General features: G+C 44.4%; 1 protein-coding gene across 11 annotated transcripts in view; it reads right to left on the reverse strand.

Moving 5' to 3' along the window:
- Positions 1-26,261, reverse strand: part of LOC129857335 (adhesion G protein-coupled receptor B1-like) — a 90,886-nt gene that overhangs the window by 48,450 nt on the left and 16,175 nt on the right. For all 11 annotated transcript variants that reach the window (XM_055925468.1, XM_055925472.1, XM_055925469.1 and 8 more), the window contains one exon: positions 9,402-10,437. In XM_055925468.1, the coding sequence (XP_055781443.1) occupies positions 9,402-10,167 (766 nt within the window). In that variant the 5' untranslated portion in view covers positions 10,168-10,437. The remainder of the gene's footprint in view (positions 1-9,401; positions 10,438-26,261) is intronic.

The following is a 26,261-nucleotide window of genomic DNA, read 5'->3' on the forward strand; positions in this document are numbered from 1 at the left end:
TGGATAAATATTTGAACAGCAGCACTCACACAATCCCATCCTATCGATCCCTCTCCCTCCCTCCTCTCCCTCTGTGGCCAGGAAGCTTAAACTCAGGTGTCCTCCCAGCACTATATCAAAAGCCCTACCCGGTCTATGGTGACATTACCGCCTATTCCCTCTAACCCCATCTAAAATTCCTATTCTTCAGTTCCAACGTCAAACCTCCCAGCACCACATCAACACCCCTACCAGTTTGGCAGTGACATTATACTCCATGCACTTCAGTTCCCATCCTCAATCCTCTGGTGTCATTACCCCCTACCCTATCTAACCCCCTATCCTTTAGTTCCCATCCTCAATCCTCTGGTGTCATTACCCCCTACCCTGTCTAACCTCCTATCCATCAGTTCCAGCTGCCAACCTTAACCCCTACTAGGTCAATGGTGGCATTAACCCCCTGTCCCCTCTAACCCCCATGTGCTTCCCTTCCAACTTACTTAGTCCTATACCCCTGATAACTTTAACCAACATACTGTAAACAACCACGTTTGGAATCCCTTTTCCTATTCAACAATGTAAAAATCCTCATTGAAAATAAATATTTATTTTCCATTTTCAAATTGGAATTTTAATTCATTTCCTGAATAATTCACTGAATATAAATGGAATTTACCCCAACATCTGTCCCTCCATGCCACACCCTGACAGTTACCAGCTCCAACCTCTACAACACAAAACAGAACCTCCTCTAACCATCAACGTAACACATCCCTTTAAACCACAACATCCCTTTACACCACAACATCCCTTTAAACAACATCCCTTTAACATAACCTGTGAGCCCATCTCCAGCCTTTACCTTCCCATTAGTCCGGCTGAATGGACCTATTGTCTATAAATACCTATCAGGTGGAGGGGCTGTATGCTCACAGGTGCAGGTCAGTCAGGCAGACATTTCAATTCGGAAGATGGATGCTTCACTTCAGAGGGCGCGATAAGAAAACGCTCAAAAGGTTCTTTGACTGGTAGGGATCAAATGGTGGCTATTCTACTTTCTCTATCAGAGTGACAGACAGACAGGGAGACGGAGAGAGAGGGAGTTGGAGAAGTAACCAGGCTTCTCTTATTTTCTCCAGACACATCCATCTTCAAGCAGAAACACCTGCTCTGATAAGGGGCTAGCAAATCTTTGTGGGAGCGAAAATATAGGAGCACGAATACGCAAGGACACACACACACATGCACACAGACACACACCCATGCACGTACGTACATGCACGCACAAACACACAAACCTGTTTTTCTGTTAAAAATAAACACTTTAGTTTTGAAAACAACACATTTTCTTTGGTTCTGAATTCATCCAGAAAACGTTTGTTTTCGTCTTGTTTGTGTCTGAGATGAGAAATGTTGGAAAGCGAGAAAAGCTGCAAATGATTTGACCTTAACTCAATAAAAGAAAAACAGTTTGACTCCAGCTGGAGGTTGTTTACAGGTTGTTACTTACAAGCCGTCCTCGATGTGCTAGGTGTCAGGCTAATGTGTTCCTATGGTTACGGCCAGGGCCTCTGTATCTATTTCCTCCATGGTGAGTAAACTGCCCACCCCCTCACCTCCCTCCATTTTCCTCCTGGGCAGTGTGTGTGTGTGTGTGTGTGTGTGTGTGTGCGTGTGTTTGTGTGTGCGTGTGTGCGTGTGTGCGTGTGTGCGTGTGTGCGTGTGTGCGTGTGTGCGTGTGTGTGTGTGTGTGTGTGTGTGTGTGTGTGTGTGTGTGTGTGTGTGTGTGTGAGTGTGTGTGTGTGTGTATGTGTAGTGTGCAGAGTTAGAGGGACTTAAAACAATCCCCACCACTGAAATCCTCTTTCCTCCTCCTCTTCTCCTCATCCTCCTCCGGTCTCTCTAACTCGTTCTGGAGCCCACCAGGTACCTCTTCTAATGAAAGTGTCACTGTTGCCATTCTCCCTCCTACTGTCTCTCATTTACCAACCAAGGACATTACAATACACTGCTTCATTTACATAGTCTAAAGGAATGGTTACCAGTTTAAAAAAACCAAGGACAGCTACTACTGGACCCCTGCCCTGTAGGACGTGTAGCGAGTGAGAGAAACAAACACACACATACACACGTACAAATGCACACACATACACATACACACACACTCCTAGCACAGAGTGCACTGTGGTAGATTCTTACCACGCTCTGTAATACTCTCATACATCTGAAGCCCTTCTCTCCCCACACAGCGTGGGATGGCATTGTGACTCACAGAGAAAGAGAGGGACGGAGGGATGGAGGGATAGAGAAAGAGAAGGAGGAGGTGGATGAGGAGGGAAGGGGGGTCAGGGCAAACCTCAGGTCCTATCTCCCCCTGCCTGAGTGGTGTGCTGGAGAGAGGGGGCCCTGGAGCCTGTGTGTGTGTGTGTGTGTGTGTGTGTGTGTGTGTGTGTGTGTGTGTGTGTGTGTGTGTGTGTGTGTGTGTGTGTGTGTGTGTGTGTGTGTGTGTGTGTGTGTGTGTGTGTGTGTGTGTGTGGTTGTGGGTTTGTGTGTGGGTTTGGTTTGAAAGAGCACACGTGACATGTCTGTGCTAATGAGCTCTTCTCCTGGGCCTGACCAGACAGAGTGTATATGTGTGTGTATGCGCGCGCATGTGTGTGTGTGTGTGTGTGTGTGTGTGTGTGTGTGTGTGTGTGTGTGTGTGTGTGTGTGTGTGTGTGTGTGTGTGTGTGTGTATGTGTGTGTGTGTGTGTGTGTGTGTGTGTGTGTGTGTGTAGGAGGCGGGCGCTCTGACAGCATACCACCTCTGCATGTCATTCCTGGGTATATCACCAACGAGAAGAGAGAAAAAATCCAGTACATCCCACTGAGCTGCTGCCTCATCCTTAACAAGGGCACAGAGACAAACACTCTCACACACAAACACACACGCACTAGCACACTCTCTTAGCAGACACACATAGGCACCCAGGCGTACACACACAAACCTTTATGAAGACACACATTGAGAGACAAAGGCACACATACACACAATGACATTTTGCAGTGCCTTTGGGCGCATGGCGGCAGTAAACTGTACACTGCTGCCTGATCAGAGGACATTCATCTTCATTCTCCCTCTCATCAAATCTGAAGAAAGACAGAAAGAGCCTCAGTCTAGCATTTAAAGCCCTGCTACAGCTCGTATCGTATCCCAAGGTGGCTTTAGGGAGAGAACACACACACACACGCACCACACACTCACATACACACCCACACAGAGAGACACACACACAGAGACACACAGACCAATGGCACTGACAAGAAACCAAGGAAATTAAGAAAGTGAAAGACTACAGATCAGGAAGAATTTCCAAGTGTAAAGGAGAGAGCGATAGAGAGGGAGAGAGAGAAAGGCGGAGTTGTGACAGAGTGAAAGACAGGGAGAGAGAGAGGTGCATCGGCTGTGAGCAGTGACGAGCTGCCTGTCAGAGCAACAAGGAATTCCTGGAGCAGTGCAATAGGTTGCACGCACGCACACATGCACACATGCACACACACACATGCACACACGCACGCACACATGCACACACACACATGCACACACGCACACACACATGCACACACACACATGCACTCACACACGCACACATGCACACACACACACGCATGCACACACACACGCACACATGTACACAGACACACACGCACACAGACACACACCACAGTCCAATGCTAACCATTATCCACACAGTTACACAGTTACAGTTACACACAGTAACTGTGCAGACAGGCATACACACGTCCGTATGCTCGCCAGCCAAAAACTGGAGCTGATCTTTTATCTTCACACATTAAAGCGGCAATCAGCAAAATAAACAATAACAAAGCCATCTCCCTGCCCCTGTTTCGGTGAAAGCTGAGGGATGGGGCTGGAGAAATGTAACCGCTCTCAAATAGACAGAGCTATGGATGCAAGGACTCCATGATATCAACATTATAGTTTAACCATGTTTTAAGTCTATACAGTGTATGTTTACATTTACTTTGTTTACAAACATTGGAATAAAACAAGCTTGTATTTTAGGGTTCTGATGGGGTACAACAGTTGAACTGAGCTCATGTGGCATTTACAAGTTATATTATTGAATAATCAGTGGGTACAGATCATTTATGTATCATTAAATGGATGTAGCAACTGCTGATTTGTCAGTAAAATTGCTTAATTAAAATAAGCATTTTGAATAAAGCCTTAGAGGGACCTGAGGTGGTGGATCTGTTGGAACTATGAGAGGAGAGAGACACCATCCCTCAACATGTTCACCAGGACAACTACACATACAGAAGAGGGAGAGATAGGAAGAAAGGAAGATTCATTTTGAAAATGTGTGTTTCAATGAAGATATATTTTAAATAGGGCTTCCACACTTGTACTTGAGTATAGAACAGCCGGGCTCTATAAGAAATGACAATAGTAGTTTTCGTATACAAGCCTGTCACACTCGCTCTGCAGAGTTAGCTATGGTACTGTAGCATTGCGTTAGCCCCCATCCAACGAGTATTGGTGTGTTGAACAGAGTACAGTCTGACTGTCCTTGTTCACTCCACAGTCTGGCCTGATCCAAACCACACAGACACCCGGTGGCTAACACTAGGCTACACATCACACACACACACACTAGGCTACATATCACACACACACATCAGGGAGCACAGCACACACACACACACACACACACACATAAACACACACACACACACAAATAAACTCCCACAGCTAACCTCGTGGGGACACACAATTCAGTCCCATTTAAAATCCTATTTTCCTTAACCCCTAAACCTAACCCTAACCTGTACTCTTACCCTAACCCTAACCTTAACCCTAACTCTAAACTTAACCCAAAACCTAACCCTAACCCTAAACCTAACCCTAGCTCCTAACCCTAACCCTAAAACTAACCCTAGCTCCTAACCCTAACCCTAAAACTAACCCTAACCCTAAACCTAACCCTAGCTCCTAACCCTAACCCTAAAACTAACCCTAGCTCCTAACCATAACCCTAACACTAACCCTAATTCCTATCTCTAACCCTAAAACTAACCCTAGCTCCTAGCTCCTAACCATAACCCAAGTTCCAATCTCTAACCCTTAACATAATTCTAACCCTGACATTAATTCTAACCTTGACCATTAACCTCCTAAACATAGCATTAACCTTGAGGGGACTAACAAAATGTCCACAGTTGGTCAAATTTTTGTGTGTTTAGTATTCGTGGGGAGACTTCTGGTCCACACAAGAATAGATAAGCACGTCCACACACACAGGCACCACAATCTTCAGCTTCTCTCTCAGCACTCTGTCAGCCACCCACTCTCTGTCACGAGGGACCAGTGTGTGCAACTATCTGCCCAACAAGAGAGGGAGAGAGAGTGTTCCTGTGGAGAGAGATGGAGAGAGACAGAGACAGAGAGAGGTAGTGTAGTGTGTGTGGGAAGAGGTGTTCATGCATTACACTTGCTATAAGACTCTCCTCCCCTCTCCTCTGGGAGCAGTGGTTTGATATCCCTTAGTTTAGCAACCTCACAGCTAAGCTGTGTGGGGGGTGGTGTGTGTGTGTGTGTGTGTGTGTGTGTGTGTGTGTGTGTGTGTGTGTGTGTGTGTGTGTGTGTGTGTGTGTGTGTGTGTGTGTGTGTGTGTGTGTGTGTGTGTGTGTGTGTGTGTGTGTGTGTGTGTGTGTGTGTGTGTGTGTGTGTGTGTGAGAGAGTGTGTGTGTGAGTGTGCACAAGAGGCTGTCCTCTCCGGGACATAAACTGCCACACACATTCATCTTACTTAACGTCAGCATTTTGCTAACATCTAACCACCATAAAGAAAAATGCAAGTCATGAATACATTTTTCTCCTCTCTCTCTTTTCCCATCTCCTCCCTCCTTTCCAGTCCCCTTGAACTACTCTTACTCCCCGCTTCTCAATCTCATTTCTGTCAATTTTCTGTCTTTCTCCCATCTTCTCATTTTCTCCATCTCACGTCCCCACACCCATATTTCCCTCTTCTCCATCTCTCTTTGTCTCTCTCCTTGTCTCTCAAATCCCTCCTTTATTTTGTCACTGCCTTCCCTACTGTCTTCTGTTGAGTGAGAAATTAATCCTCTTCTGCTCCATGTTGTCTTCCTACCATGCAACACACACTCACACTCACACGCACGCATGCACGCACGCACGCACACACACACACACACACACACACACACACACACACACACACACACACACACACACACACACACACACACACACACAGGCCCAGCATTCAAATGAAAGCTGCCTCCCTTCTCTTCCTCTTTGCTACCAGTGTCGGCCTGCTCTCCAAAGGCCTGACCTCTAACTGACTACTCCAGCCATCTGCTCTCCATGTGAAAGGGATAGATGTGTGGACGGGAGGAAGTGTGGAAGTGACGTCTCTCCTCTCCATAGAGAGAGTGAGCAAGAGAGAGACACAGAGAGAGATGGAGGGAAGACTGATGGTGAGATAGACAGGGATCCATTAATCGTGTGCTGAGTGAGGCCTTAGAGACAGACAGTGCCATGAAGGCCTCTGTCTCAACTGCTCACTTCCCAAACCCTTAAACAGTCATCTCATCTCATACTCCTCTCCTCTCCGCTCATCACTCCTCTCCTCCTCAGCACAGCAAGCCAGTCTGGCTCCCAGCCCATTCCCACACAGAATCCATTTTCCTTTCTTCTCTCGATTCATCCTCAACTAACCTACCCATCCATCCATCCAGCTAGCCATCCATCCATCGACTGTCTCCCCATGGTCAGTGGGGGTTCAATTGCCACTCAGAGAGGTGTAGGAATATCCTCACAGTTCACTTTGACCTGAGAGGCCCTGCTATTCTGAGGGAGAGAGAGAGACTGAGAGAGATACATAAATAGATAGAGAAAGAAAGAAATAAATAAAAAAGAGTAGGAAGAGAATATTAATATGAAGAATCCACCTCTTTCTAGATGTACCCAGCCAAGTCGGTGTTGTATGTACCTCCAGACCACACCCATGATCTGGATTACATAAGAAGGATAACTAGCCTAGTGTGGAGAGGAGAGGAGAGGAGAGGAGAGGAGAGGAGAGGAGAGGAGAGGAGAGGAGAGGAGAGGAGAGGAGAGGAGAGGAGAGGAGAGGAGAGGAGAGGAGAGGAGAGGAGAGTCTTGGTGACAGGGAACATTAGCTGCAGAGAGAGGAGAGGAGACAGGGGGGAGAAGACGCCATGAGATACTACCCACAACATCAGCTCTGCTTGGCTGGCTGCTAGACTGAGTCTCCTCCATCAGCCTGGAATCAGCCTATAGGCCTGGGATGGGGAGGGAGCGATTGAGGGAGGGATGGGGAGGGAGAGGTTCGACCAGAGGCTGAAGTGATAGAGAAGAGAGAGAGAGGAAGGATGGATGGATGGATGGAGGGGAAGATGGAGGGAAGAGATTCGGAGGGAGGGAGAGGGCTGGGTGCTCTGAGAAGAAGAGACTAGGGCTGTGATGACACCAGTATCGTGATAATTTTTCCATGGCAAAAATGTAAACATGAAGCAGACCTAACTCTTTAGTCATTTAAAAACCTGCTGTATGTAAAATATTGTGTGCTATACCTTGGAAGATAAATGCATGTGACTCTGGATGACAACACAACGATGATTGTTTCCAACACTAGGGCTGTTTTCCTTAAGAAGTGAAACCTGCTTTGTGTTTTGTTTTTTTGCCACCATACTAATGCATTGCGATACTGGTGTTAGATTCTTATTTTTCAGAGTAAATTACTCACGGACACTAGAGAAGCTTTAACCAAGTTGAATTCTTCCCAAAGGTTCTGTACAGCTGTAATTCAGACAGCCAAACATGTCTCACCATCACAGATATATATATCCCACTTAAGACACTCCTCCTTCTCTCCAATCCTTACATCTTATGGTTCCACAGGAAAATGGTAGTAAACCCTTATTACTCCCTTCAGGGGATCTGACCTGACCTCCTGACCTCAACCCCTCCTTTGCCTAATCCACAGATGTCCATCTGTCTCCCCTATAGCAATCCTGGGATCTCCTCCCGTCCAACCAGCACATTCCCCAGCCACTCTGTCTTTCTACAGATCTCACTCCTTTATATACTATGTGAGTGATCTATCATGTCTTTAATATCTCAATATTCAAAATGTCGAATCCAGGGCATCGTCCCGGCCCTAGAAGAGACCAGAGGCTGATAAGAGGAAGTCATGCAGAGAGTGAGAGGAGAAGAGAACGATGGATGGAGAAGGAGAAGAGGGGGATGGGGAGAGCAATGGTTCAACCCATTGGCAGGCAGTAGCCCTAGCCTCCCTCAGGGATGGAGCTCTCAGTTATCAGCCTGTCTGTCAGGTCCAGGCTTGGGGAGGGGAGCCAGGATCACACAACATCATCACACATCTAACCAACTACAGACCCTTAACCTTATCCAAGCCCCTATAGCCTCTCTCCTGTGCATCACCCCCTGCTCAGAGCAGCCATACACAGAGATCCAGCTAGCTAGAGTCCCCATAATATAAAGCTCATCTCCTGTGTACCGCCCTCACACACACACCCACTCCCCCCACTCTGAGCCGCCATTACAGCTATCCCATATTACACATTCCTCACCCAGTCCCAGCCTCCCTTCTCTGTCCATCCGGTTCCCCCTCTCTCCATCTCTCCCTGCCCATCTCTACCTCCCTCCATCTCCCTCCTGCAGCTATACCATATCACACCCACATCCTCCTCCCCAGTCCCAGCCTCCCTTCTCTGTCCATCCAGTTCCCCCTCTCTCCATCTCTCCCTGCCCATCTCTACCTCCCTCCATCTCCATCCTGCAGCTATAACATATCACACCCACATCCTCCTCCACAGTCCCAGCCTCCCTCAGGCCGATCCAGTGTCTCTCTCCCCAACCACAGAGAGACAGGACACGGCGCCTTCCTGCCAAGGTCATTCAGCTCAGAACCCATCAGCTGAAACCCTATACCATCTCTGTTCTGTCTATGAGCTACTGTCATTCTACTGATCTTTCACGGCCTTTCTGCTTTCTGTGACCTAGCCAGAGCACTTTACTTGATGCTGCATAGTCATTTGAACAAAAATTGCCTCAAATTGTCCGGAAATAATCAGGAGGTGGCTATGTCAATTACTTGGTTCTTTCCTTTTAAATAAGTGTTTCATTGTATGTTGACAGGTTAGAATACGAGGCTCCCTACACATTCATGGATGGACCTGGACCACAGAGGCCCCCCATTTAACATGAAATGGCATGCTATACAGACAAGATGACCAAGTGAGCCACAAGCCTCGCCTACAAGCTCTCCTCCAATAGACAAAACGGCATCACAAGTTGGCCAAAACATTTCCACAAATGCCCATAACTAAAACCAGAGAACTATTCCACTCACCGTTGCTGTCATTATCACTCTTCTCATTGGCGCTGGGTAGGCAGTTCTCCAGATAGAACCCGTTCCTGTAGCATCCATCCCCTTCGCTGAGCTGTGGAGGAGGAGGGGGCTCCCAGCACTGGCAGGGGGTCTGCATGATACCACAGGGCCTGTGAGAGGTGCTGGATGCCAGGCAGTCCTCCAGCCACTGGCACAGCATCTGACACGCTGCCATGCTGGGGTTACGCTTCCCCACCACCAGGTACTCTGTCTTAAACTCCCCATCTTCGCCAGCGTTAGGGGTGGTGACCTCCATGCCGGCCCGAGGCGGCCCTTTCCTTATTTGTAGGAACTGTTTCCCAGCCTCTAGAAAGGCCACAGGGGATGAAGAGTCACACAGCTTGACCACCTCGTCGAAGCTCTCCATGCCCAGGTAGGTGCGCGTGGTCTCCAGAAACGAGTCAAACTGGAATGTGCGGAGCTGCCGGGGAATGCAGTCCGTTGTGGAGGTAGGTTTGGTTACCTTGATAAAGATGGTGTAGCGGCGCGGGTCTGGATTCTGCAGGGTCCAGGAGCAGGGTGCCGTGGGGAAAGTGGAGGAGGACAGGAAGTGGCCGAAGAATCGGCTCTGGACCAGAGTGGAGCAGGTGTCTGACTCAGGCCCTGAGGGAGCAGCCGGGCACCAACTAAACAGTTGTATCAGCAGCAGAAGCATCAATGATGATGGCAGGGGGACTTGGGGGTTCACCAGGTGCCCAGATAAGGAGGGGGAAAAAGTGGTCGTCATGGTTACCAAATGAATTGAAAGACCAGAGGGGTTTGTTGAAACCTCTTGTCGATCTGTCTTTCTGCCTCACTGATTTTCTGGCAACCAGGTGGGACCTTCAAGGGGGAGAGGAGGAGGAGGAAAAGGAGGAAGGAAGAGGAGGAGGGTGAGGAGGAAGAGGAGGAAGGAGGCGGAGGAGGAAGGAGGAGGAGAAAGAGGAAGATTGCACTCAGAGGTCCAGTGATCTGTCCATGATTGTGTGTGGCAGTCGATCCAGACGTTCAGGAGAACCTGGAGAGAAAGAGATAAGAGAGATATTTTGACCTGAGAGGGCACATCACTATAACAGCAAATACACCAGTAAATCAAGAAGATAAGAGATGAATAATTAGCTATTTCCTTTATACTCTCACCACCAGTCTCAGTTTGTGCATAGCTGGTTCTCCATTACAACCCAGATACATCAGAAAGAAGTCACATCCCTTCATTTTTTCCACATTTTGTTGTGTTTCAGCCTGAATTTAAAATGGATGAAATGCATCTTATAATACCTCATAACGTCAAAGTTGAATTTTGATTTTCAAATGTTTTACAAATTAGTCAATGAAAAGCTTGAATAAGTATTTAACCCCTTTGTTACGGCAAGCCTAAATAAGTTCAGGAGTAAAAATTTGCTAAAAGTCACATAAGTCGTATGGATAATAGTATTTAAAGTGAGTTTTGAATGACTACCTCGTCTCTGTACCCCACACATAGAATTATCTGTAAGCTCCCTCAGCTGAGCAGTCAATTTCAAACACAGATTAAACCACAAAGACCAGGGAGGTTTTACAACGCCTCGCAAGGAAGGGCACATATTGATAGATAGGTTAAAAAAAGTAGACATTGAATATCCCTTTGAGCATGGTTACGTTATTAATTACACTTTGGATGGTGTATCAACACACCCAGTCACTATAAAGATACAGGCGTCCTTCCTGACTCAGTAAACAGAGATGAAAGAAACCACTCAGGGAATTCACCATGAGGCCAATGGTGACTTTAAAACATTTACAGAGTTTAAAATGGCTGTGACAGGAGAAAACTGAGGATGGATCAACAACATTGTAGTTACTCCACAATACTAACCTAAACGATAGAGTGAAAAGAAGGAAGCCTGTACAGAATAAAACTATTCTAATACATGCATCCTGTTTGCAACAAGGCACTAAAGTAAAACTGCAAATAATGTGTCAAAGAAAGAAACTTTGTGTCCTGAATATAAAGCGTTATGTTTGGGGCAAATTACTGAGTACCACTGTTGATATTTACAAGCATAGTGGGGGCTGCATCATGTTATGGGTATGCATGTTAATGACTGGGAGGTTTTTCAGGATAAAAATGAACAGAATGGAGCTAAGCACAGGCAAAATCATTGAGGAAAACCTGGTTCAGTCTGCTTTCCACCAGATAATGGGAGATTAATTAACCTTTCAGTAGAACAATAACCTAAAAAACAAGGCCAAATCTACACTAGAGTTGCTTACCAATAAGACAGTGAATGTTCCTAAGGCGCAGAGTTACAGTTTAGAAAGTCTATGGCAAGACTTGAAAATGGTTGTCTAGCAATGATCAACAACCAATTTGACAGAGCTGGAAGAATTTTGAAAACAATAATGGGCAAATATTATACAATCCAGGTGTGCAAAGCTCTTAGAGACTTACCCAGAAAGACTCACAGCTGTAATTGCTGCCAAAGGTGATTCTAACATGTATTGACACAGGGCTGTGAATACTTACGTAAATGAGATATCTCTTTATTTCATTTCCAATAAATTTGCTACCATTTCTAGAAACATGTTTTCACATTGTCATGATGAAGTATTGTATGCATAGATGTGTGAGAAAAAATATCAGTTTAATCCATTTGAAATTCTGGCTGTAAGACAGCAAAATGTGGAAAAAGTCAAGGGGTGTGAATACTTTTTGAAGGTACATAAATCAACTGACACAGCAGAATATTGTTAGACACAGTCAGCGAGACTTGAGAAGAGAACCATATGTCCAGTTCATTCAGCTCTCTGAAAATGTGAAGTATGTGTAACCACCAGACAGAAGGATGATATTATATAGGCCTAGCTTTGTTTTGGTTCATTAGTCAAGTGCAGAACGGTCCCTTCCTGAGAGACAATGGCTTGTTTAAGATGTCTCCTCTCATATTTGATCAGTGAGCACACTAATTTGTCCAATTACGCGGCTATTAATTACAAAAATATAAACACCTGCAGTCATTCATTATCGCTGTGCCTTTGCTCTAGCTTGCCACAGTGTGATCAATAGCTTCGTTTGTTTTCAATTATTAACACTAAAGCCATTAGCAGGGCTAAAAGTGAACAGGTCAATGTCAATAAAACATATTGTTGTTTAAATGGATAGTTGTCCTTCATTACAAACCATAATACTGAAATACAAACTATTTCATTCTAAAACAATTTTGGTGTGGAAAATTGCTTCATGGTAGAACAGTAACTACTCCTATCAAACGGTCATTATCACTTTGGATACCTCATGATGCAGTTGCATTGGCTCTCTCAGACCTGTATGGATTTCAGATGGAGACAGCCAGGAGAGGGCATATAGCAGGCTTACTGGAGGAGTCAGGGACACCAGACACCACATCCAGGTTTTCACTGATCAATCAAGCTGATCCAAAAGCCTCTTAAACATTCCCATCTCCCCTGAGATCAAATACAATACTAAGACAAATGCAGACCATTGGATCCCTGTATGGCAGTACGTTTTCTATGTCTAACAAAGCAAAAGCAGCAGATTGGGCAAAGTTTGGCATAGAACACTATGAATGCGACCTGTCTCACATTCCTGCTGAAATGTAAGCCCTGCATGCTCTCCCTTGTTCACTGTCTGCTAAATTATGTGCCCAAACCTTGTTACTGATTTTAAACATGTGTTTGACTATTAAATTGTTAACAAGAGCCCCAGTCTTCTGTGTCATTTGAGTTAATGTATTTTTCTTCAATTTGTGCATTTTGAGTGCTTCCATTGTGTTTGTTCATTGTTGCTTCTGGAAGCTTCGCTCGTGCATGTCCACGTTATATACGAGGCATGCCAGCAGATCTATGTAGCCTGTATCCCGCGGATGCTCGAGAAGCGGGCACCCCTTTTCCCGTGGATTCTGTCATTTTGTCAATTGATTACTTTGTTTATTGAAAATGTATACTGGTTTAATTGAGAATGGTCTGTGAATAGTATTATGATGATGATAGTCTTCTTTTAGATGTTTCTAATGCCCTTAGGTTCGCAAAAGGGGGCTTCAACTTGTTGTTGTGGCAATGCTTTTGTCCAGAGTAGCACTTGGCATTTCTACCTGAGGTGCGTTCAGTTTGCTTCAACGTTTGCTATGTTGCATGACAGTTTTTAATGAATGACACGTTTCCCTAAAACAGTGCGCACCGTTCTTGAACAGTCTTTGAGGTACGTTTGCTTCCGTTTGGTGGGTGTGGCAAGTTGTGGGCTGATAAATATAGGTGTGACCATCTGAAATCGTAAAACTCATGCAGTGTCACATGGATGACGCTAGAGAGACGAAGCAGGTACGGGGAGTCAGACATTTAATAAGGAACGGACATGGAACGAGACAGGAACAGCGTCAGCATACAAGAAAACAAAGACAAAAAACAATCAATGCAGAAGCGAGGAACAGAGCTGGGGAACTGACAAATATAGGGGAGGCAATAACAGGTGATGAGATAGCCCAGGTGAGTCCTATATCACTGAAGCACGTGACGAGGGAAGGCAGGAGTGCGTAATGGATGATAGGAGTGAGTGATGCAGGGCAGCCTGGCGCCCTCAAGTGCCAGGGGGGGAAGAGCGGGAGCAGACGTGACATGCAGTACACCATACGGTAACTTCCCTCTGAACCACCATAAGCACAACGTTTTGGTCGTTCAGTACAGCACTGCTTCTGTTTAATTCAATGTTGCACACTATTCTATCCGGTCGATGCTGCTGAGGGGAGGAAACCAACTATTTGATGTGTTTAATACCATCCCAATGACGCCTTTCCAGCCATTATTATGAGTCGTCCTCCCCTCAGCAGCCTCCACTGGTTCTATTGTACTGAACGCAACCCTGGCTTTGCCAGGATTCTGTAAGCTCTGAAAAGGAACATATTTGTTTGTGAGTAGGCTGTATTGTCTTTCACAGTACCCATAGCCTGTTTCCCCAAATCCAGTTTTGGATTGTGTACAGCTTGATTCATTTGTAGAAAAAAAAAATTGGCTGTGTTCGTATTTTTTTGTTTCCAATTATAGTTTATTCCTACAACTGCTACCACTACCATTATTTTTTAAATAAATATTTAAAAAATGTACCATATACTTTTAAGACGGTAAGATATATTTACCTTTTCAAAAACACAGGAAATGATTCCCGCAGACACTGTCCATGTATATACTGTATGGATATTTCCTCCATGGTCGTGGCTACAGGCCATGAACTCTTCTCCACCCCATTAGGATTTGAGGGCTAGCCTAGTGGAAAGGCTCCTTATGAGCCATAAATAGCACACTAGTCCCTTTATCCATTTGACCAGGCCTCTATGAGACCAGAGCCCTATGGCTCAAAAATAGTCCACTATAGGGAATATGGTGCCATTTGGGACATAGCCCCTGTGTCCTAGCCTACACTAGAGAGAAATGTGGCCAGGCGGGCCAGTTCTTGGAAGAACATGTCTGGCACTAGTAGCATCTGACACTCAGTATTGTGATTCACAAGCCCACCACTGGTACACAAGCACATACTCCAACTAGCTACTGTGGAGGAGGCAGGCTGAATCACAATACTGAGCCACTCAATTAACATTGTTGATCTTGCTCCGTTGAATGCAGTGTGTCTGTCTCCACTAGCAGTGAGGCTATGAAAACTGTCTGAATGAACACAGCAGAGCTTATTTCATTACCTTCTAACAGTTCTAGTTCTGGAGGGAGCAGAGATGTCAGACATGGATTTGGAAACACTAAACTTGTCTGACTAAAACTGAATCTGTAATCCAGCTGGTATGATCTCAAAAAAAAAAATGAAATACTTGAAACATGAAACTACTGTACAAAAGGACACCTATTGCATACATGTACCCACCAGTCCCCACACCCCATGCATGTACCCACCAGTCCCCACACCCCATGCGCACAATTGGGTCTTCGGAGCATATCATTTTGATCCTGGGTAGGGAAAGGTTGGAGCCGTACATTTAGTGGGTAGCACCTTGAATCAGCACACATGCTCCCTTCCTGCCCTGTTTAAACACTCCTCCGACCTAGAGTAACCTTCCGCCCAAGGTGTCCAGGGAGCAGGATTTAGCAGCGTTTTACCAGACGAGCCTGACACTAATGAAATGGATGCGACTTTAACAGAACAGGAGCAAGAAAGAAAGAGCTGCTGGTCTCTTTATCAACGTCTGCAACTAGTCCATCCATCAGCACCTGTGCCTCACACACACACACACACACACACACACACACACACACACACACACACACACACACACACACACACACACACACACACACACACACACACACACACACACACACACACACACACACACACACACACACACACACAAACACACACACACAAACACACACACACACACACACACACACACACACACACACACACACACACACACACACACACACACACACACATACATACATACATACATACATACATAAACACACACACACACACTCACACAGCATGCACTGGGAGCACTTCCTGTGCTGCCTCCCAGTGCTCCTCTTACTACCCCCCTCTTTACTGATTGTGTGTTTGAGAAGCCAGCAGACAGACGTACAGCAGGCTATTAAGACACAATCTATTCCACAGGAATGGTGAACAAACCAAGGCAGGACCAAAGAAGACCGAGATTCACATACATCCGGGCCCTTCAAGATTTGGACACCATGTTGTCAGTAAGGAAAATGTCACCAATTTCCTTCACTGTATTTTTGGCCTTTCTAGAGAAATGGTGATGGATGAAGTAATCTCAGTTTCATGTGCATAAATTATGATGATTTACGGTGGAACTATGATATAGTGCAAAACGTGTTAAACCGACTTCATAATTGTAGTATTCCATCGTACTGGAATAATTCATGCATTTTCATTTCTGCCCCGAGGCAGACACAGCAGGCAATTAGGAGAACAAAGGTGTTGCATTAGCTAACTGACTAACCCAACCAGGAAACCACAGTCTACATGTCCCAGAGGCTAGCTAGCTGTCTGATGCTGAGAGGAGGCAGGCCAGCCTCAACACACATAGACACACACACCAGAACAATGCCACAATCACAGAGACAGAGCTAGGGGAGAGACTCCCTCCTTTCACTTCTCTCAGCTGCCTCCACTTCTCTGTCACACAGTCACACAGCACACAACACACTGATGAGAAAATTATAGAGTTGGGATGGAGATGGATAGATAAGGAAGTATTCCTCTGTTCACATCCCCTCTTCCTCCCTCTTCCATCAACTCCAGGATTACACACTGATTAGGGAAGCTACAACAGGCACAACAAACTAAATTAGAGAATATGCAATATATAAATCACAGGAAAATGCTAATCGCATTCAATCACGTACCGTTGTGCCATCACATTATTCTATGAACTGGGAAATTTAATAGCGTAACGTTTTATCACCCCACTCATAAAGAAGGGAGGCAAGCATGTAATCATTGAATCTCAACAGATGCCTATTTCAGTTTTTTTTAAGCATTTTGCCTCTTAGCTTTCAGTTTCCAGGATTGCAGAAATCAAAAAACTACACGCAACAGAAAAGACGGGTTAGAAGGGCGGAGAGAAGAAAACAGGTGCACCAAGGACTGGGACAAAGAGAGAGAGAGAGAGTAAGAAAAAAGAGAAAGTAAGAGGAAAACAGGAAGCGACAGACAGAAAGAGCAAAGAAGGAGGAGAGAAAACTGGGTGCAAGGAGAAAAGCATCCAGAGCCAGACAGAGTCAGACAGAGGACCTAAGCACCATGACCGACTAGCGTTTCTCCTGAGTGGTTTCTTTAATCCGCTTCCTTTTTGATGTGCCACCCGTTTCTTCTTCTCCTCCACCCGTCTATCCCTCCATCCTCCTCTCTCTAAATTAAAGAGCTGCAGTGCCCCCCAGAGCTAGCAAGGTTATTTGAACAAACAAACAGAAGCAACAAAAGGCAAAACACATCTATGTCTACAGCACATCCACTGATGACTATGACAACAACCCAGGGAGGCCTCCGAAGGCTTCCACATTATGGAGATAATTATCTGTCTATGGTGATAAATGTGTTTACCGTATTAAATGCCAAACCTTTCTCATCAGCAGAGAAACAAATGAACCCAAATGCGCCTGCCTATACTTGCACGGGCAAACATACACCACTGCATAAATACATGCACACACACACACACACACACACACACACACACACACACACACACACACACACACACACACACACACACACACACACACACACACACACACACACACACACACACACACACACACACACACACACACACACACACACACCGTATTCAGACCAAGAACAGTATGTACCCATTGAACATTTGTTTACTGAACAAAGCTTTCTAACAAAAATACATTTCTCTTCACTGATCTGTGAATGACAATATAGGATATGATAACTGAAACAATAGAGAACTGTAGAGGAACCAAGGACATCTTGGAATGAGTCATTCAATTATCTGTCTCTCTTCAACCTCTAATTGCAAAGTCAAAAGTCTCTCACAAAACAAGATAACGCATATTCAACTCTTCCTATGTTGGAGCTTAACCATTTCAACCAAAGTACAACTGAAAAGACGCCAGTATTAGAATGAAAAAGAACACGTCTCAGAAAGTGAGTCTGTCACACTTCTGTCTCTCAGTAAGATGACTAAACAGGCCTGGTGGTGAATGAGTTCTCCTCTCTCCCTAACAGGCTCTGTCTCGGTCTGGTCTGTTGTTTTAGAGCTCCTCCCCTCACAGACACCACTTCGTGTTTAGCTGCACTTCATTTTAATTAGGAGACTAAACGTGGGAGGAAATGGATAGAGCGGGGGAGGAGCTGGGAGGGCAGTCTGGTGCGTATCTGTCTGTATTAAATGTTTTCTGTTTCCCTGTGTCTGTTTCCCAGTATTGGTCCTAATGTTTATATGAGGATACACATAACTGTGCTCTGAAGGGAATAGGATGAACTGAGAGGAGACTAGACCGCTCTCTCTACCTCTGCTTCTGCCTCTCGCTCTCCACCTCTCCCTCTCTCTCCTTCTACCCCTCTCTCCATCTCTCTCTCTACCTCTCCCTCTCTCTATTTCTACCCCTCTCTCCACCTCTCCCTCTCTCTCCTTCTACCCATCTCTCTCTCTATCTCACTCTCTCTCTCTCAACCTTTGCCCATCTCTCCTTCTCTGCCCTGTCTCTCTCTGTGTCTCTCGCTATCTCTCTCTTCCTGAACCCCCCTCTCTCTCTCTCTCTCTCTCTCTCTCTCTCTCTCTCTCTCTCTCTCTCTCTCTCTCTCTCTCTCTCTCTCTCTCTCTCTCTCTCTCTGTCTGTCTCACTCTACCTTCGCCTCCCTTTCCCTCCCTATCTCCCTGGTCCTCCCCACCCACAACACACTGACCTTTCTCCATGTTTAGCACATTACATCAGATCCTCCACCTTCCGACAGAGAGGAAAGACAGAGACTATTTTCACATCGCCTTCATTACGCTTATGGATTGATTATATGTGCAAAGAAGCAGAAATTAATTAAGTAGCCCTAAACATCATTGTCCCTCTCCTCCTCTCCTCTTCCTCCCCGGAATGGTGTGATGGCGTGCAGAGCCTTTTGTGAGTGATGCCCAGTGGCGCAGTCATATCGGATAAAAGAGAGCAATTATCCCACACATACAATGCGCAGTGCTGCCACCATGGCCCTTCCTATATCTGTGTTGGTTGGAATGGATGCAGTGTTAATATAACCCTAATTGATGACATCTGTAGCCCAGATTATCTTCTTCTTGCCACACAAGCAAATTGCAGACACTTTTATTGCCTGTTAATGACAAACAGATGAATTGCCTTGGTGGTTGGTCTGTAGCACTTAGAATCACACAGCCTCGCTGGCCCTAAAACAACCACTGTGTAGGTTTTTCAACACATCGCGGTGACGGAGGGGACACGGCTATCTGTGTGTGTGTGTGTCTGTCTTTGTGTAAGCGTGCGTGCCTGCGTGTGCGCATGTGCCTGCTTGCATGTGTGTGCATCTCCGTGCCAGCATGAGAGTGTGTGTGTGTGTGTGTGTGTGTGTGTGTGTGTGTGTGTGTGTGTGTGTGTGTGTGTGTGTGTGTGTGTGTGTGTGTGTGTGTGTGTGTGTGTGTGTGTGTATATGTATATGTATGTGTGTCTGTGCAGCCAGGTCACCTGTGATACAAGTCAGTATTCGATGTCCATCCATGTCTGAGGACGTCGGGAGATGACGTGGCATCTGCCTCTGGTGCCAAGGGTTGCAAGTATAAATCCAGCAATATAAATATTTGTGTGTGTGCGTGCGTGTGCGTGTGTGTGGTGGGTAGTGCATGGACTAGGAAATGTCTCATCTTCTCTTCCTAATACCCACATCACACAGTGGGGAATGCTACAGATGGCCAAGTGACGGTCCTTTATTCCATCAAGCATAATTAACTGTATTATAGGCGCTTTGTGCTTGGACATAATCACATAAATATGAAAGGTAATTGCAGTGGATACCAAATCAAATCAAGTCATATCACATACAAATTAAATAAGCCAGTCAGTAAGCAAAAGGAGAGTGGGATTAGTGCTGCTGAATATCATATTCTCCTGGCAACTTTCACAATTTACTCTTCTTTTCATGTGGCGATAATGTTTGTTATGAATTTCCATAGCAATAGGAAATATGTTTATGCGAAAGAGGACCTCATGAACCAAGAAATCTCCCACGACTACTGATTTGCCTGTCAGCGCCAACTCTATTCCACAAGTTTCTGCCAAACCACCAACACCTCAACGCACAGAAATGAAATAATATAGTGAAAGCATAGGGGTGACTGGAGGAAGTTGAGCCAAAGGGATAAGTTGAGCCACCCTTGTTTCTAGGAAACCATACACCAAATGAATCATCTGACCAAATATTTAGGATGAGGTCATCATGTCATGGAGTCTGTGAAGGAAGAAAGCAAATAGAAAAAGTGCTATGCAAGTTAGGTCCAAAAAAAGCAGACTTTCACCAAGTCAAATTAATTGATTGTGTTAGAGGTTCCGTGATGATTGTATCTAAACCAAAGCAGATACTTTTAAGATTGTTCTGTACATCACTTGGGATCTCTATAAGCTTCAATATGAGTTCAGAAATCTACAATTAAAGTCCATCCTTGTAGCTGTGTGGGCTAATATAGTCAAAATGTTTGCCTTGGGGTAAGATGAGCCATTGGCTATGGGGTATATTAAGCCAATGGTTGATGCTGTGGCAACTTGAGAATATGTAAGTGATTTTCTTGATGCAAGGCATTATAGCTGGGATATGAGGTAACATCAGGGCCTGGTTTTTGTTTAAAGTTTTTTTTTTTTATATATATATATATACAGTGGGGCAAAAAAGTATTTAGTCATTTAGTTATACTTATTTTCCACCATAATTTGCAAATAAATTCATTTAAAGTCCTACAATGTGATTTTATGGATTTTTTTCCTCATTTTGTCTGTCATAGTTGAAGTGTACCTATGATGAAAATTACAGGCCTCTGTCATCTTTTTAAGTGGGAGAACTTGCACAATTGGTGGCTGACTAAATACTTTTTTTGCCCCACTGTATATATAAAGTGCTTGTTAGCCTATGTTAAAAGATGTTTCAAATTATTAAAAGACAAAAAAGTGATTGTGATTGTGTTGAATTGTGTATGGGAAATAAAGATAGACATGGTTTTAAAAAGGTAGTGGTAATATTTCATTGAGTACAGACATTTGTAGGTGGCTTAATTGAACCACTTTTTTTGGACAACCTATGTTTTCAAAACTGTAATGTTTAAATGAATTCTGATTATCTCCAGGGATACACAACATCCTGAAAAATATATCTACATATCTTTGTTAGAAAGAATACTATTTTTCCCTTGATGGAGTGATGCTGAATGTAAGAATTGGCTCCACTGACCCCACTCTCCCCTGCAATGTGGTATTACTGTCAATCAAAGAGAAGAAAAAGACTTAGCAACGCAATGTGCCAACATTAGTACGACTTCACCACATGACCTCACAAGTTCATGACCTTACAGCCTGACAGACACTCTGGCTTCAGACAAAAAGAACGTTCTAACCCCAGCCGTATCAGAATACATTACACTGATACAGTATCAGGACTAACTGCAAAATCAGCTGTCTGACAGCATTGAGACAATAACAGTCTGTTACAGTGAATCAGCAATGACTTAATATGGGACATCTGGGGGGAAAGAGAGAGAGAGGAAGTGTGTATATGTGTATCGGTGTAGGATATCTATGGCAATTGTGTGTATTTTGCCTATCAGAGTGTGAATGCCTGTCTGCTGGTTTGTCAGTGTTTGTGTTGATAGTGAAAGTGTCTGCCCGTGTGTGAGTGTTTGTGTGATAGAGAAAGTGTGTGAGTGTTTGTGTGATAGAGAAAGTTGTGAGTGTTTGTGTGATAGAGAAAGTGTGTGAGTGTTTGTGTGATAGAGAAAATGTGTGAGTGTTTGTGTGATAGAGAAAGTGTGTGAGTGTTTGTGTGATAGAGAAAGTGTGTGAGTGTTTGTGTGATAGAGAAAGTGTGTGAGTGTTTGTGTGATAGAGAGAGTGTGTGAGTGTTTGTGTGATAGAGAACGTGTGTGAGTGTTTGTGTGATAGAGAAAGTGTGTGAGTGTTTGTGTGATAGAGAAAGTGTGTGAGTGCTTGTGTGATAGAGAAAGTGTGTGAGTGTTTGTGTGATAGAGAAAGTGTGTGAGTGTTTGTGTGATAGAGAAAGTGTGTGAGTGTTTGTGTGACAGAGAAAGTGTGTGAGTGTTTGTGTGATAGAGAAAGTGTGTGAGTGTTTCTGTGATAGAGAAAGTGTGTGAGTGTTTGTGTGATAGAGAAAGTGTGTGAGTGTTTGTGTGATAGAGAAAGTGTGTGAGTGTTTGTGTGATAGAGAAAGTGTGTGAGTGTTTGTGTGACAGAGAAAGTGTGTGAGTGTTTGTGTGACAGAGAAAGTGTGTGAGTGTTTGTGTGACAGAGAAAGTGTGTGAGTGTTTGTGTGACAGAGAAAGTGTGTGAGTGTTTGTGTGATAGAGAAAGTGTGTGAGTGTTTGTGTGATAGAGAAAGTGTGTGAGTGTTTGTGTGATAGAGAAAGTGTGTGAGTGTTTGTGTGACAGAGAAAGTGTGTGAGTGTTTGTGTGATAGAGAAAGTGTGTGAGTGCTTGTGTGACAGAGAAAGTGTGTGAGTGTTTGTGTGACAGAGAAAGTGTGTGAGTGTTTGTGTGACAGAGAAAGTGTGTGAGTGTTTGTGTGATAGAGAAAGTGTGTGAGTGTTTGTGTGACAGAGAAAGTGTGTGAGTGTTTGTGTGACAGAGAAAGTGTGTGAGTGTTTGTGTGATAGAGAAAGTGAGCGCTGAAGAACAAGACATTAGGGCTATATTCCCTCCCTGTATTATTGAAGCCGTTACAATCAGATTTCACACGTTGTGTTCCAGGCCGTTGTGTAGAAGTACAGTCTATTTTGGGGTTGAATCATGTTACTTCTCCTGCTGGAGACGTCAGGGAAACTCGTCACACACAATCAGGCTTTAAATGTTGCAGATAATTAGCCTTTGTTACTGCACTTGTCAGGGAACTACCCTGCTGTCCCACTCACACACACACATGCACACACATATAGTGCATACATACACACACTTGTTTGCGAACCAACCCCCCCCCCCCTTCTCCCCCTAACTACACACCACTCCTCCACTTGTGCTTTCCCAGAGTGTGTGAATTAGATCTATTTCCCAGCCATGCACCAAATATCTCAACAAAGAGGCTCAGAGAAAGACCAGAACTCAAATGTTTTAGTGAGTTCTCAGATTAAAGTGGTTCATGCTGAGTGATATGGAGCTCAGATACAGTATCAGGACCAGATACAGATACAGGGACACCCATCACCTCACATCCTGTCAGACGCATAGAGATATCATGGTACCCTGATGATGTGCTGTAGGCAGTAGGGGGGCAGGGCATTCCCAGAGCTGTTTGCTTTTCTAGTTCTGGTTGGTTAGGTCCCAGCAATGTGGCATTGTTACCACAGTCCATTGTTGTTTAACTAGCTAACGTTAGCTGGCTGGCTCGTTAGCTAACGTTATGTGACGTGTGTACAACAACCGTTGAATATGGCCGGTGTCAGTAATCGTCTGCAAATAAAGGGTAATGAAAATGTTGCCAGCAGTGCTGGTAAGGCTGCTTTCAGGTTATCCAGAGGTAAACAAATCATCGGCCAGAGCGTCAAGGGTGCGCTCCGAGAGCAAAACGAGATGGGTGGGGCTAAAGCTTAAGAGGGTGTGAACGATGCTTAATGGGTGTAGACAAAGAAGAGCTCTTCACTAGATACCAAAATATTCAAAGGGGATTTTCTCAAAAGTGAGTTAACAAGTTGATCAACTTTAAAAGCTAATAAAATTACTTTCCCATTGTTCCTCAAATGCAGTGTACGATAAACCATTTTGTAGCTCTGAGTCTCTACTTTTATCCAATGTAAAAAACACAATTTCAAATTTTGCAACATAAGACCGAATCCAGATGCAGTCACATTTAAAAAAAATATATATATATATATATATATTAAAAGTACAAAAATAATTAAATAAATAAAGAGAATAGAATAGAGAGAGGGCACAATGAGGACACAGACAGCAGCCCTGTCCTGTGTATATGCATAAATACAGTACCAGTCAAAAGTTTGGACACACCATTTTTCCTTCATGTTACTATTTTCTACATTGTAGAATAATAGTGAAGACATCAACAAAATGAAATAATATGTATTAACCAAAAAAGTGTCGAACAAATCAAAATATATCTTAGATTCTACAAAGTAGCCACCCTTTGTCTTGATGACAGCTTTGCACACTCTTGGCATTCTCTCAACCAGCTTCACCTGGAATGCTTTTGCAACAGTCTTGAAGGAGTTCCCACATATGCTGAGCACTTGTTGGTTTCTTTTCCTTCACTCCGTGGTCCAACTCATCCCAAACCATCTCAATTGGGTTGAGGTTGGGTGAGGGTGGAGGCCAGGTCATCTGATGCTATAAGAGCACAAGGCTAGACCCAGTTGCAGACACGGGAGGCAGATGGTTTGAGTCTTTGATATTTATTAATAATCGAAAGGGGTAGGCAAGAGAATGGTCATGGACAGGCAAAAGGTCAAAACCGGTTCAGAGTTCAGGAGGTACAGTATGGCAGGCAGGCTCGAGGTCAGGGCAGGCAGAATGGTCAGGCAGGTGGGTACAGAGTCTGGGAGGACTAGCAAAAGAGAATAGAGAAGGCAGGAGTACGGGGAAAAACTTGCTGGTTGACTTGGAACATACAAGATGAACTGGAACAGACAGACCGAAAACACAGGTTTAAATTACCCAGGGGATAATGGGGAAGATGGGTGACACCAGGAGGAGGTGGAGACAAGCACAAGCCAGGTGAAACAGATCAGGATGTGAAAGATGCAGCACTCCATCATTCTCTTTCTTGGTCAAATAGCCCTTACACAGCCTGGAGGTGTGCTGGGTCATTGTCCCGTTGAAAAACAAATGATAGTCCCACTAAGCGCAAAGCAGAAAGAATGGCGTATTGCTGCAGAATGCTGTGGTAGCCATTTTGGTTAAGTGTGCCTTGAATTCTAAATATATCACAGACAGTGGCACAAGCAAAGCACCAATAGGTGATCAACCGTTCACCTATTCTGCGTCTCACAAAGACACGGTGTTTGGAAACACAAATCTCAAATTTGGATTCATCAGACCAAAAGACAGATTTCCACCGGTCTATTGTCCATTGCTCGTGTTTCTTGGCCCAAGCAAGTCTCTTCTTATGTTGGTGTCCTTTAGTAATGGTTTCTTTGCAGCAATTCGACCATGAAGGCCTGATTCACACAGTCTCCTCTGAACAGTTGATGTTGAGATGTGTCTTTTACTTGAACTCTGTGAACCATTTATTTGGGCTGTAATCTGAGGTGCAGTTACCTCCAATGAACTTATCCTCTGCAGCAGAGGTAACACTGGGTCTTCCATTCCTGTGGCGGTCCTCATGAGAGCCAGTTTCATCATAGCGCTTGATGGTTTTTGCGACTGCACTTGAAGAAACTTGAAAGTTCTTGACATTTTCTGGATTGACTGGCCTTCATGTCATAAAATAATGGACTGTCGTTTCTCTTTGATTATTTGAGCTGTTCTTGCCATAGTAGGGACTTGTTCTTTTACCAAATAAGGCTGTCTTCTGTATACCACCCCTACCTTGTCCCCCTACCACCCCTACCTTCACACACAACACAACTGATTGTCTCAGGAAGTAAGGAAATTCCACAAATTAACTTTTAACAAAGCACACCTTTTAATTGAAGTGCATTCCAGGTGACTACCTCATGCAGCTGGTTGAGAGAATGCAAAGAGTGTGCAAAGCTGTCATCAAGGCATATACATGTTATTTTGCTTTTGTTTTTAAAAAATACTGTAAACTCACAAGCAATTCAGCTTAAAAATATATTTATTTAGAAAATCCCAAGTATTCCCACAAATAAAGAGGGACATACATGATTGTGTCTCAATGCAATCAAGGTATGAAACAATTGTTATTTTCAAATTCAATCTCTTTTTGTTCTTAGTTGTGGTCATTTGGAGTGTACAAATGATTATAGCTACGTATCTTCCAGCACCCAACCATCCGCACTGACAAAATCCATCTTTCGGCTGAATCTAGTTGCCTACCCCTGATGTAGAGTTACATAAGGGAGTGATGATGACAAATGGAAGTCAGTAGAAGATCCAGAGATGACTGGGCCTTGAAAGTGATGACTAAGCAGGCTTTTAAATATGATGACTAGAATG

Source organism: Salvelinus fontinalis, chromosome 6 (genome assembly GCF_029448725.1).
Source record: "Salvelinus fontinalis isolate EN_2023a chromosome 6, ASM2944872v1, whole genome shotgun sequence".
NCBI classification, from domain to species: Eukaryota; Metazoa; Chordata; class Actinopteri; order Salmoniformes; family Salmonidae; genus Salvelinus; species Salvelinus fontinalis.